Genomic DNA, 13832 nt, shown 5'->3' on the forward strand with positions numbered 1-13832 from the left:
AAATTTTCCAATCTAAATTCTTAATCAAAATTTTCCAATCTAAATTCTTAATCAATAAAAAATTATGCATATTTTAAATATTGTGTGCACATACACATATGATTTACCTTTCGTGTTTTGGGTATAAAAAAATATAAAAAACAGTCATACTACCCTCAAGATATGGTTGTTTAGTTGTTTACGTCATACCTGCTTTACCATGTCGTTTGCGAGTTTGTGTATCATTTTTGTACGTTCTTTTACATTTTCAACCATTAAATCATGGCTAAAATGCATTCTACTATTATATATATCCTCAACTTGGTTAATTAAGTGTTCTACTACCTTGTATTATTAAAGGTATAGTATAGTACACTAGACTTGTTATTGTTACTACCCTAGACTCACTAATAAATCTTTTTAAAATTTATATAAATTAATTAACTAATATACAATATTAGTTGATAACACCTTATCAAAAACATATCTTTTTCAATATGAAAATGTAGAATTTTTTATTAGATAGTTTAAAATAGAAACTACTGCTAGAAAAATGAATTATTAACGGTAGCAAGTGAGAAGATTTGGTGCAATTTAGTGTTAAATAAATAATAACAAATCACGGACAGATAATCCTACTTCTAAACAAATCGCAAAAAACATTATCTATTGCCATGTTACTAAATAATAAGAGTAAAACATTTGACTATCGTCTTAGATTTAAATTTCAAGAACATCAATCATCAATCAAGATTACTAATATATCTCTTGTATATATTAACAATCAATATGACCATCAACCATATGATTTTGAGTTCAAATCATATAATGGTAAAACTAGTAAATATTGTATGAATTAAGTGTGGATGTAATTTGCCATTAAAAAAAAAAAAGTTAGACACTTCTCTTAAACCACCTCCCACTACCATTAATCGGTGTAATCGGCCGTCATGCATGAGTCTTAACCGTATCTCTACACTGAAACTATCAATCTCCATGCATTGTATGGATACAATTCTAGTTTTAAAATAAAGATACAACACCTACTTCCATTTTCATCATAAATACACATCTAGAAAATTTCTTTTTTTTTTAATTACTTATTTCCTCCTAATAAATTATATGTGACCAAAATAATACGAAGAAGATGCAGAGGGGAATTTGTCGAGAGCGTGAAGGATCTCTTTCATGTGCGGTCTCTTTTGTGGTACCGGAGATATACAATTATAACCTATTTTCAAAATCGTGAAAAATGTTTCCTCTTTCCCTTCCACGTCACTACGAATTGCCACGTCAGCCATTCGTAACACCTTAACTTTTTCTTCATCCGTCAATGGGGAACTCCATGTCATGCTAGCAGGTCCAAATTCATCTGAGATGATGACCTTTCCCGTTAATAGTTCTAGCAACACAACACCATACGAAAAAACGTCCCATTTTGCACTAGGCTTTATACTCCTGAGTGATTCGGGGGCATAATATGGTGATATGCACCCCATTGCACTAGGGCTTGGGCTGGGGTTTGACCCAACCGTGACATCTTGAAAGCTGTCACGGGATGCAGTTGACCTCTTGCTACCAAAATTTCTAGATGAACCCCCAACTTTACAACTATTTTCACCCACAACTAATCTTTCAAGCCCGAAATCTCCAATCTTAGGCTCCATATCAGAGCCTAACAGAATATTACTCGGCTTGAGGTTCCCATGTACTTGTTTTTTGTCATGGATGTACATTAGCCCCCGAGCCGTTCCTTTCGCTATCTTGAGTCTTACCTCCCAAGGTAGCGGACAAGGTGAAGATCCAGCCTTTCCTGGATGATATACAAGTCAAATTGTCAAGAAGTTAAAAAATACAAAACAAGGCGAAAGATGTGTCATTTTCAATCAGCGTGTCCACCATGATATTTTGATGCATTTATATGAATTTTAAAAAGTTTTAGGACACGTCAATTGTTAGAATACAATTTTGGGCTAAGAGTTAAACGCTACGTGACAGTTGACTTGTGGTGTACCACTCGGTGCATTTATATAACAAAGGCTGTAGTTGCAACCACTCCACCATTGATTACCGTCAGCTCACCATAGAGTCAACACCGATGTCGAATCACTACAATGCGCATGTACATGTGCATATACACATGCATGCTTATCTGGTTACCATATTTGGCAATTCATTAAAGACTCGTGTGATTAAAAAAGAAAATTCCCAATTGCTTTTAGCACGATAGATAAAACAGGGTATTTTATCTCGTCAAAAGTGTCTATACCATTCGAAATAACCATATAACAAATAAATTGTCTTTATGGTGAAAAGGTGGACTAATTCAATGTGCATAAAAATATACATAGCAACAAAGTCAATATCTATCTATATACTTTATATTAGTTGGTCTTTTATATGGTTTAAGTCTGTAGTGAAACATTGTGAATGAAATTTGTCAGAAATAGAAGGTACAAAAAACTTTCTTATCTATTGTTTTCACTAAATTTTGTCCATTTTTCTATCATTGGATCCAACTTTCTACTTTCCTACAAATATCATTCAATGCTTACATCTAAAATTGGGCACCATCTAATGCAGTAATGCTCACATGCACCTTATCAGATGCTAATGCTCACATCCTAAATAAAGCAATTGTTAACAATTTTCATTAATTGATAGTATTTATCTTCATGTTACATAGTATGGGCAAAAAACAATCTTAATTGGCATGATTTCTCACTTATTATATAGTTTGAATAGTTAAAGTTTTGGAAAAAAAATTAATCTCTAGTTCTGTGAAGAATCTAATATATCTAGCTCATTGTAACTCTAGATTTTTGAATTATCTATACTATATTATAAAAAGAATAACCCTCTTTATTTTTAGTAATGTTAAAAATATTTATGTAATATTTTCACTTAGCACCCCTTAAAATGCTTTCACATACACAATCCCCTTAACATTAATGATTAAATTACACTATCAATCCTTTTATCACTTAAAATATGTCCATTAACCTTTACATCAATTATATACACAACTCAACGCCGCTCCACCAGCAAAAGTCTCCCAACCATCGCAGTTACAGCATCCGCCGCATCGCGCGGGCACCGTGCTATATCTCTTAAAAGACTTAAAATGCAGATAATTATGAACTAAAAAGTTGTAATTTTAAATACCACAAATTGAAAGGTTTAAAGATCTTTTAATGCATATACTTTTCATTAAAATTTTTGTTCATTGCCTTAAATAGACTTATCATTGGATCCAATTTTCTACTTTATCCTTTTTGTGTTACAGAAATCATTTAAAAAAGCTTACATGCTAACTTGCGCACTTTCATACACTAAATTCACATCCTAATTAATTACCTAATCAAGTGTTCCTAAATACTTTCATTATATATCTTTACAAAAATTTTACCAATTATTATCATCTTAAAATGTTAAAATGTTGATATGCATGATAAACATTAATAATTTTGGGATAATAAATTAAAAAGGGTCGCTTTATGGACTTACGATAACGTGCGTTTGCTAAGCTGCCATGAGGAACGTAATCGTAGATAACAAGCTTTTCGTCCGCACCCCAATAAAATCCACGAATCCGGACCAGGTTTGGGTGCACCAATTTAGCAATAACCCGAACCTGGTTCTCAAAATCCCTAAACCGTTCCAACCCGCTTTCCCCAATTCTCCTGACCGCCAACGCGGTCCCATCATCCAAAACCGCCTTATATATAATACTCGACCCGGTGGCACCGAGTATATACGCCGACGCTTTCAATAGCGTCTCTAACTCCAACTCCTTTTCGCCATCAACCGTCACCAATTCCCCTTTAGAATCCTCGGTTTTAGCATTTTTAGACGCCGCAAGTATCACATCATTTTCTTCATCACTTTCAGAAGTCGTGCTTACGTTTGATGACGACTCATCTTCCGGGACTTTTTGTTTAGTCAAACAAGGCAATGAGCTACGTAACCACTTATGCTCTTGGTCTTCCGAAGATGACGCCCAGTCAAATTCCTTATTAGTCCTGTTTTCTGACTTCTGAGGCGCAACCTTTTTGCGCCTCTTTATAATGTAAATAAAAACCGTCGCCAAAATCGCGATGCCAACAACATCCCCAACAACAATACCAACAATCGTCACGGTTTTAAAACCGGATTTTGATGATTTATTATTATTGTTTGTTGACCGAGACGACTCTGCGGTTTTTGGGATCGCGGCTATAGCTGGTGGTGATGACGTCACATTTGGCGGTGTAGATGCCGAAGAAGGTATCAAACACAAGTTTTTTAACGGTTTCCCACATAACTCAGAATTTCCTGAAAAAGATGTTTGGTTTTGATTGAAAAAAACACTTGACTCAGGTATCGGGCCAGTTAAGTTATTATAAGACAAATCGACTGTCGCGTTTGTTGGAATTTTGTTAGCGAATTCCGGGGGAATTTCGCCCGAAATTCTGTTGTGCGAAATGTTAAAATAAACAAGATCACTGCTGCCAAAATCTTTAGGTAACGAACCATTGATTAAATTCGCAGATAGATCTAAAAACGTAACGGAATTAAACCCTGTTGGTACATTCCCGTGAATATAATTGTTTTTTAACGAAACAACCGTTAAGTTGGTCAAAACACCTAGATTTTCTGGAAGCTGACCGGATAACGAATTATCGGAAATGTTGAGAAGCTCGAGACTTTTCCATCCTTTAACAAGCTCACGAAGCTCCCCCGATATCAAATTATTTGAAAAATCGAGGTATTTGAGTTTCGTTGAGTTGTATAATGATAACGGCATAGACCCGTTGATTGAATTATTTGATAAATCGAGTTTAGTAAGGTGTTGAATCAAACCAAGATTGGCGGGAATGAAACCGATAATTTTTGAATTAGGTAGTGACACTGCAGTGACCCGGTTATTAGCAGCCGGGTCACCAGGAGTGCCACAAACGATACCGTTCCAAGAACACGGTGATTCATCGGAGTAATTCCAATTATCTAAAACACCAAAAGGATCGGTTAAAACAGAATATTTGAATGAGAGTAATAAAACACCATCAGTTGTCAATCCAAATGATTGATTAACAAAAAACAGAGCAATAATTGGTAGGAAAATATAGTGGCTGGCCATGGTTTTTTTGTTCATTGTGTTTGCGTTTGAGAGAAATGATACAACATTGTTTTTTTTTTTCCTTGTAGAGAGAGAAAACAGGGGTTAGAGAGAGAGAGAGAGGAGGATGGTAGTGTAGAATATTAAGTGAGATTTATGACAAGCAGAGCCCATGTGAAGTGGAGTTAATAAGTAAAAATAATGAGAGAGATTCAGAAACACAGCTCACTTCAAAAACAAATTAATGTTTAAAAACTATAAATCCACAAACCAATATGCTCTGTGTTCAGAACTTTTTGGATTAAATTAATAGAGATTATTATTCACCATTAAAATATACTTTAGTAATGTAAAGATATAAAGGCTAATGTGGGTCAAGTTTGTAAATTGGTATATCGGAATTTGATAGATATAAGTTTTGTCTTCTTCATTTGCAATTCAGTTGAGTTAGAAATTGTTTGTGAAATAAGATTTATACTTTGATTATTTTTGGTTCTAACAATTACCATAACCGACTTTATGTACAATTGAAAGAAATTTTATTTTCTCTTTTTAATTCTATATACTGTATATAAATAATGTTAAATTTGAGGGTTAAAAAGTCAAAAATGTTATCCTTCTCATCTCTCTCTCTCTAACCCCTGATTTCTCTCTCTACAACGAAAAAATAAAAATAAAAACGCTCAAACTAATGGTTAAATTTGGATAACATTTTTTCAGCAAATATATGTTTACTATCTGAAACAAAGGTTAAGTAACATCTAATTAATACTGTATTTTACGAGTTATGAATCTTAAAGTGTGCTTGGTTAGAGATATTGAAGGTTAAGTAATGATAATCATGGTTATTAATATTGTTTGGTTAAATTTAAACCAATTAATCACTTGCCACTATTTGGTAATAGCCCATTACCCATAAAATTGGGGGTAATAAACTAGGTAATGACAATTATCCCATACTTTCTTATTTTTCTCCAATATCATTGACGGTTACTATATTTTGAATTTGATTTTTTCTCTGTTTTACTCAAAAGCCTTAACAATAATTTTTATAGATATAATTTTATTTTATTGCTAATAATAATAGTAGTAAATATATAAATAATTTTTACTATAAAATCTGATTGATCTATCCTACCACATATCTTATAAAAAACGTAATATGCAATCTAATTATATTCTTATGCGTTAACTATATAATGTTTAGAAGGTACCAAGTAATGCAAAAATAACAAATTTATACATATTTGTATATTTTTCCTTATGTACGTTAATAAAATGATAACAAAGTAATCACAAAAATTAATCATGATTATTTTTATTGTTATTATTATTTACTATTGTTTGTTGTGTTTGTGTGTATGTGTTATTATGTGGATAGTGGATATTTTTGTTAACCAAGCAACATCAATGATGAAAGGAATACTATATAATGCTCATTATATTCCTTAGTATTCCTATTATCTTTCCCAGACCTACTACTTGTTTTGAACCAAGCACTCCCTCAGTACGTATATGATAATACATGAGAGATGTTGAGATGTAGACAACATTATCCTAACTATCTCAAGAGATTATTTTTAGGTTATACCTAAAATAAAAAAAATACAAAAAAAATCTTCTACCCCTACAACTCTACAAGGAATAAGAACCGGTTCGAAAATAAAGGTGATAATTAACCACTTGATCCTACATATCACTATGTATACTAATCAAATATATTAATGGTATTTGTTTCATAGTTATATTATCGATTATGATGATAATAATATGTATAGTGTTGTAGATTATATAATCAAATCTAAAATATTTGTCCGTTTGATCGATCAATACGTTGTTTGACATCTAGAGTTGTACGGCATCGACAACAGGTGCATGCTATTGAAATTTTGTACATGGGTCCACATACTCTTTTTACGAGTAGTAGGCAAATCGAAAGGAACGATTCTTTACATGCAAAACAAAAACATGAGGAATTATAAATTATTTCTTCACTATTCATAGCAAAATCATTAAACACACGTACATTAAGTTATATAGGTGAAGATACTCGATCGTAAGTTTTCTAACTTGATTAGATCTTGACCGTTGAATTAAAATCAAAAGTCAAGATTTAATGTTCAAGTTCGTACCAACAAGACCCTCAAGTTAGAAAAAACCCAAGCGAATATCTACCCAAGTTATACTAGCAAATTGTCAAATTACATATGTAATGTGCAAACCGCCAGGTATATTTTTTCTGATCTTGTTTAGTTTTAAATTTAAATTAGCATATTAATTACAGAATTTTTAATTTTTACTCAATAGATCAAAAAGTGGAGACAACAAACTCTAGTAAGGCCTCAGCCAACGGATCCTTCGTGACCCCTTCCTCAACCTCGTCGACAAAGAAGGCGTTGGCAGCAAGTGTTCGTGGAGCTCGTCAATGGCTCCCCTTCGATGGGACGAACTCGAACGACGGAGGAAAGGAGCGTGCAGGTGGGCCAGCTTCTTTTTTTTTTCTTTTGAATTTGTTTTGTATTTTTTTGTTTTTCCTTTTGATTTTATTTGTATATGTGTAGTATATATTTATGTATGTGAAGAAGAGAATTTGTATTTTAATGAAAACCAAACACATTTTATTATCAGAACACATTAAAAAAGACAACACAAAATAAATAAAAAAGCATAGTACTTGATAAAAACACGAAATACACAATGATAAGATTACTCTTTATCTTCATCATCTTTGATTGACATTTTTCCTAAGCCACGGTAAGCGCTTTCGTTTGCCCACCACTTGTCGTGTTGCGGGCATTTGACTTCCCAAGTACTTTTGTCTTTCCCGCAGTTGTCGTGATACCATTAAGCCCAAGTGCACTAGTCACCCAACGTGTGACCAACGTTAAAAACATCACCGACCACCCTCTTTATCTTCTTGATCTCACCCTGCATAAACATAGAATATGTCTCTTCGTGCTTCGAGACCTTGCGACCTGGTGCTTGTATTGCCTCAAGCCGATGCTCGCATTGTCGCCTTTTCTCCCGTAGGTAACCTATTTGGTAAGAGACTTCAGTTTGCAGGAGGGTATCCTCTTTGATATCAGCCATAATTCGTGTTTTCATCTCTTGTTCGGTCAGATGAGGTCGATGAACATTCTTGTTTGATGATGAGGACGTCATTTGGTTAGAAAGAGTGAGTGAGTTTGTAAAATAATGAAAATGGATATGAGGATGCAACTGAATTCTGTTATGGGTTGGTATTTATAGCCTGGCAATCCAACTAGCCGTTCAGGGACTGAAAGTGTAATTATTTTTGAATTTTTAGCCGTTTGAGGGACTAAAATTGTAAATATTTTGAATTCGAACGTCGAAGGGACTAATTGTCTAAATATTTTGAATTCGAACGTTGTTGGAGCGTCTTTAAGTTTATCTATAAATATTGGCTCCATATCAGGTTTTTCTTACCAAAACAAAAACTCCATTACATTTGCAATGGCTTCTTCATCAAGAGTCCCTAAATATAAACCACCAATGACTGTCGATAAAGTGAATGACAGTATCATGACTGATATCCTCGACCACCAGAAGTCCAAAGAGGAACTTGTTGAAATTGGTCTAAACTGGCAGCGAAAAAGAAATGGTGTCTTGAACAAATCCGTTATATACAAACAGGGCATTGTACAGATCTTGAATGTCAATACTTCACTTATTTGCAAGGGAAGTACGACAAAATTCAACTTGCTATTGACCAACTTGCTAATGCGGTTTTCACCTTCAACGAGTTCATCATGAATGCCAGAGCAGTCTATGAGATGAAGAAATAAGTTCTATGAACTATTATGTTGTATGTTTCTCTTTAATAAGTTTGTAGTGTTTTTAAATTATGAATAAAAGTCTGTTTTTATTAAAATATAAAGTACACATTACAATACATAATAAAAACTTAAATAAAATACACAAAACACACTTAATTAAAATACATAAAACAAACTTAATTCTGACGAAAGTGGGCAACCGTGATAAGCTCCCTGAAACACTGCTCGTACCTGAAGCCCTTCCCATAATTCCGACGGTACTCTTGATGCGCCGTTGCATAGAGCAACTTATCAGAATGAATATGTGCATTCAACCTCCTATAAATTGCTTGAAACTGGTTACATTCATTGCGAATTTTTTGGAACTTACCTAGTAGTTGAGATTTGCCCCTTGGACCTTCGGTGGTGTTCGCGTTGAAACGCTCAGATATGTTGGTCCAAAAAGTGGCCTGGCTTCGTAAGTTAACCATTTCACTTTCGGCTATCCAACACCTGTATAACAAAAGCTGTTCGGATTCACTCCATATTTGTCTGGTCATATTGAAATAGAAAGGTTTTGAGGAGGATAAAAAATGATTTGGAAGAAGTTGTGATTTGAAATGAGTGTGTTAAGTTGAATATAAATAGGGGGAAAAAATCAAAAAAAAATATACACTAGCCATTTTTTTTTCAAAATTAAAAATTAAAAATTAAAAATTCAAATTTCAAAATCAGTAAAACGGACCCCACAAACTGATAATAAAATAAAAGTTAATTTATTTTTAAAGTTATATAATTTTGTTAAATATAAAATAAGAATAAATTAAAAGTTGAGGAAGATGTGAGGTTGGTAGTTAGTGAGGAAGAAGTGTTTTAGGAGAGTATAAGAGCTGATGTGGCAGTGGGGAAGAGCACGGAAGGTATCGTGGGTTGGCAGAGGCCTAAGTAAGTAATGTTGTTTCAGCCACGACGAGGTGGTAAAGTAAAAGAGAGGTAGATAAATTAGTCACTTAGTTAACCTTTTCTATTAGCCCAATAAAAAAATAAGAATTGTTATATATTTTAGTATAATTGGATTAATTTGATTAACCAATATTGTAATCATAAAACATCATATCAGTTTGAAAATACAAAATGCACGCTTTTGAGTTTATTATGAATTTGAGGATGAAATCCCTGACACCCTCGATAGCAGGGTCCAAAGGGGTTTAGCCCTTGACATGATCATTTTGAGTTTATTGAACCAAACCTTGTAATAAAAGACATAGTCCTTTTCGTTTAGTCATTATCTTTTGGTTCGAATTCACACTCAAGTCAAAACACACATATTAGAAGTTTTTAATTCTCTGAATTAAATCTGATTAAATGGTTTGGACGAATCCCTAAAATGGTCAATTTCATCAAGTCATTGTTCGATTTTGCAATTTCTTCACTATATTCTTTTAACAATAATAATGGGTTTCAAAGACGAGTGTCGTCAGTTAAGACTTTGATATACCAAACCATGTTATACCTTGCAGGTTTTTAAAATACTCTATCTCATTTGAAATAGTTATATTTTCAAAAAGTTACAATGTTAATACCAATATATCTATATTTTTATCTACTATGTGATTAGGATAGTGGCACATACGACTAATCATACTTTACTATCACAAAGCCTACAAATTATATAATTTCATCTCATTTCAATCCCCCGTGCCTCATTTTAGTATATTTTTAATGGCAATCATGACTCACCATTTATTTTCCCACCAAAGTTATTTCCCTCCAATCATGCCGCTTTCTTTTTTGTCCTCTTTTTTTTTCTCCATCTCTTTTTCTTTCTTCGGAAACTCACACGACAATATATATGCGAAGCCATTTCATGCCTCACTCATGCCTCAAATTTGGCGATAGTACTATTTGAGTACAACATGAGATGATGCCGATTGGATGCTTGTCCAATTGTCACCGTCCTTAGATCTTTTAATTTTTTATTTGATTTTTCAGGTTTGCATTTTTGTTATTTTGGTTATGTGGTTTTCCAATATAGCTTTTGACTTAACGAAAACTGTCACGATGCAGTGGCGATGGTGGTGATAGCGGTGTAGTAATGGCAACGAGGGGTGCTAGTGGCGATATGGTTATTAATATAAATATAATTGATATAGGGACAATAGTGTAGTCATTTCAAAAATTGGGGTATAGATGTGGTAAGTTATTTAATTAATGGTATTTTTGGTATTTATATGTGAATTATCAAAAAAAGCTTTTGAAAAAAATAGAGGTATTATGACTTTTTTTATTGTTCCATTTTTCTAGTTGGGAGTTAGGGAGTCATTTTCTATATTTTTTTTTTAAAGGTGAATTTTGTTGGAAATTTTGTGTCGCGAATCAACAGCGGGTGGTCTAGCATACATTATCTTAATCGGGTTCACGCTAGAGAGCGTTTTCGAAGTAGAAATGCCTAATTCAAATACCCGACGGGAGAAAACTACTACTAATCCTCCAAAAAACACGACGATTAATAAAGGTAAACCTTGTCCTCTCCTATTTGATTTGGGTATACCCAAGTTAAACCCTCATAAAGGGACTTAATTCCTATGTCCTCCCCAAGACTTGAACACAAGACCTCATGCAAGGGGGTGGTCTTTCAACCATTGAGCAAAAGCTCGCCAGTGTCAACTTAAGGTTTTTCAGGGCCTTAAACGAGATCAAATTTAAGGGCCTACGACAATAGGATATTAGTTAAAGTAACAAATAAAGTGGGGTAAAAATGTAAGCTTAATTTATGTTGTTAAACTACTAATCAAAAATGTGTAGAGGTTGATACAAAAACTAATAAAAGTGTTACTGCAATGCAAGTTTTCTAATGGTATATAGCCAAAAGTCTAAATACTAAGCTTGTTATACAAAAAAAATGTAGGCCCTGAATTTTTAGAAGCCTAAAACGATTGCTTAGAACCTAACAAATATTGAGCGCCCTATGAAGGTCGGGTCATTTTCTATGTAATGGATGATTAATATATTTAGTAGGATGAGTTGTATGATAGTTTGTATAAGAATTATAGCAATTTTCATATAAAGTCATACTAGCCCGGTTCTAAACTTTTCTACAAAATCACAACAAACCTCTCTTTTACGAAATTAAAAACCAAACATATGGGCTTTCAAAAGGTTTCAAGATGTTATTTCTTCCAATTTAGAAGGCTGATCTCTCTTTTTATAGAGGAGAATGTTTTTCCTCCCAAAGCTAGAGTAAAAAAACTCGGCTCTTGATTTGTGTTTATCAACAATGATGTAGTTGCTTATTTGTCGTTACCACAACCGGGAAAAGGATATTTACCAAATCATTTTCCTATTTCGAATGAAGTTTATCTTTATCCTTTACCAAGGGTTCGTTTTATGACCTTTGTAGACATTGGCCTTCGTATGACCGGAGGGATATATCATCAAAAATCACAATAAACTTCTCTTTTAAGAAATTAGAAACCAAACATCTAGGCTTTCAAAAGATTTTAAGATGTTTTTTGTTTACAATTTTTTTTCTTTCTCACCTTTTTATCTGTGTTTTCTCATATTTAGTTTGTTTTGCCGAGATTTGAGGTGCAGGTAGTGATAATCACCCCGGGGTATGCGCTAGCGCCGTTGACAGACACTCCAGAACCCGCCAACGCTCGTGAAAACTCGGGTCGTTTGGTCCTCCATTCATCCGACCGAAGGTGTGGATAACGAGGCCACCTTCACAAACTTCTCCCTTTTGTCCTTATGTTGTAGTAAGGTAGGGCGGTTCGCTTGAGTTGCTCAACCTCCCCTTAGCCCGGTGCTCATGACGCGCTACGGAACCTCCACCGTTATGGGTTTCAATGTTTCATGCTCCTATTAAGTAGCTCATTTCTTTATCCAATTTATAAGTGTTACTCTCAGTGTACCCTAATAGTTTAATGATTGTTAACTATTGATTTTTTTAAGATGTTTTTAAATGCTAAACTTTTTTTAAGGTGAATTTTACTAAGAACTTCGTGTCACGATTTGACAGCAGAAGATTTAGTATACGTTGTCTAAACCGGGTTGGCGCTAAAGAGCTATCTTGAAGCAGAAATGCCTATTTCAAATAATCGGTGGGGTAAAACCCCTTACTAATCTGACCAAATGTACGACTATTAATAACGGAAAACCCTGTTTCCTCAAACTTGAACTTAAAAATAGCCAGACCAAGTTCTCATGGAACGCTCCTATCCCCGCCCCAAGACCGGAACTCAAAGACCACAAAAAAGTAAGGGATGTTCTTATACTACTCAGCTAATACTCAAGGTCTTTAAATGCTAAACTAATTGACTGTGTTTATCAAAATTGTATGGTGGGCAAACAATCTTGTTTTAAAACAACTAACATATGCATTTTATGTTAATAAAATTATTAAACTGCATAGAAAATTAGAAAATTTAAAAAGTCAAATGTGTGACAAAGATCTACTCCTGAAATACATGACTATCTTTTGTCATGTCACGTAAAAAGATGCCATTTCCCTCGGCTAAGCAATTATTTGTTCTTGTTGTCATTAGCATAAATATCTCCTTTTGTAATTTTCTTTCTTTCTACAAATTCATCATTCATATAGTATAAATTGGTGATTGATTGATGTTTTGTATATTGCCCATATTGGTGTATTTTCGTCAATGAATTTCATTGTGTAAGTATATGGAATGTCGATAAACCTATAGCTAGGTAAACAATGTTGAAGCTATCTTGAATCATCTACATTTCTTTATCATCCTATTTATGGAAAATAAAGCATCTTTGGAGAAGATTCTCTCTTTCAAACATTCCATCTCCAACAATCTATTTCTAATTCTTGAATTTCAAAATTATTTACATTTACACTAAATTGTAATACATATTATATTAACTTAAATAAACTGAAACTTAAATTAGCTGACTAATAAGTTAATTAGTAAATAATTGGTAATTCTAAATACAAAAAATATATCAAAAAT

General features: G+C 33.5%; 1 protein-coding gene across 1 annotated transcript; it reads right to left on the bottom strand.

Moving 5' to 3' along the window:
* Positions 1-824: 824 nt before the first annotated feature.
* Positions 825-5193, bottom strand: LOC122589006 (probable LRR receptor-like serine/threonine-protein kinase At4g37250). The gene is made up of 2 exons (XM_043761233.1): positions 3487-5193; positions 825-1792 (listed from the first exon to the last, which is right to left on the bottom strand). The coding sequence occupies exons 1-2, from the start codon at positions 5111-5113 to the stop codon at positions 1098-1100; spliced, it is 2322 nt and encodes a 773-aa protein (XP_043617168.1). The 5' UTR covers positions 5114-5193; the 3' UTR covers positions 825-1097.
* Between the last annotated feature and the right edge of the window lie 8639 nt (positions 5194-13832).

This window comes from Erigeron canadensis, chromosome 2, assembly GCF_010389155.1.
Source record: "Erigeron canadensis isolate Cc75 chromosome 2, C_canadensis_v1, whole genome shotgun sequence".
Lineage (NCBI taxonomy): Eukaryota > Viridiplantae > Streptophyta > Magnoliopsida > Asterales > Asteraceae > Erigeron > Erigeron canadensis.

Excerpts from the sequence above, each read along its gene's own strand:
- LOC122589006 (XM_043761233.1), bottom strand. The coding sequence starts at position 5,113 with ATGAACAAAAAAACCATGGCCAGCCACTATATTTTCCTACCAATTATT. Across the intron at positions 1,793-3,486 it reads CTTAGCAAACGCACGTTATC|GAAAGGCTGGATCTTCACCT; the intron begins GTAAGTCCATAA and ends TATATCATCCAG.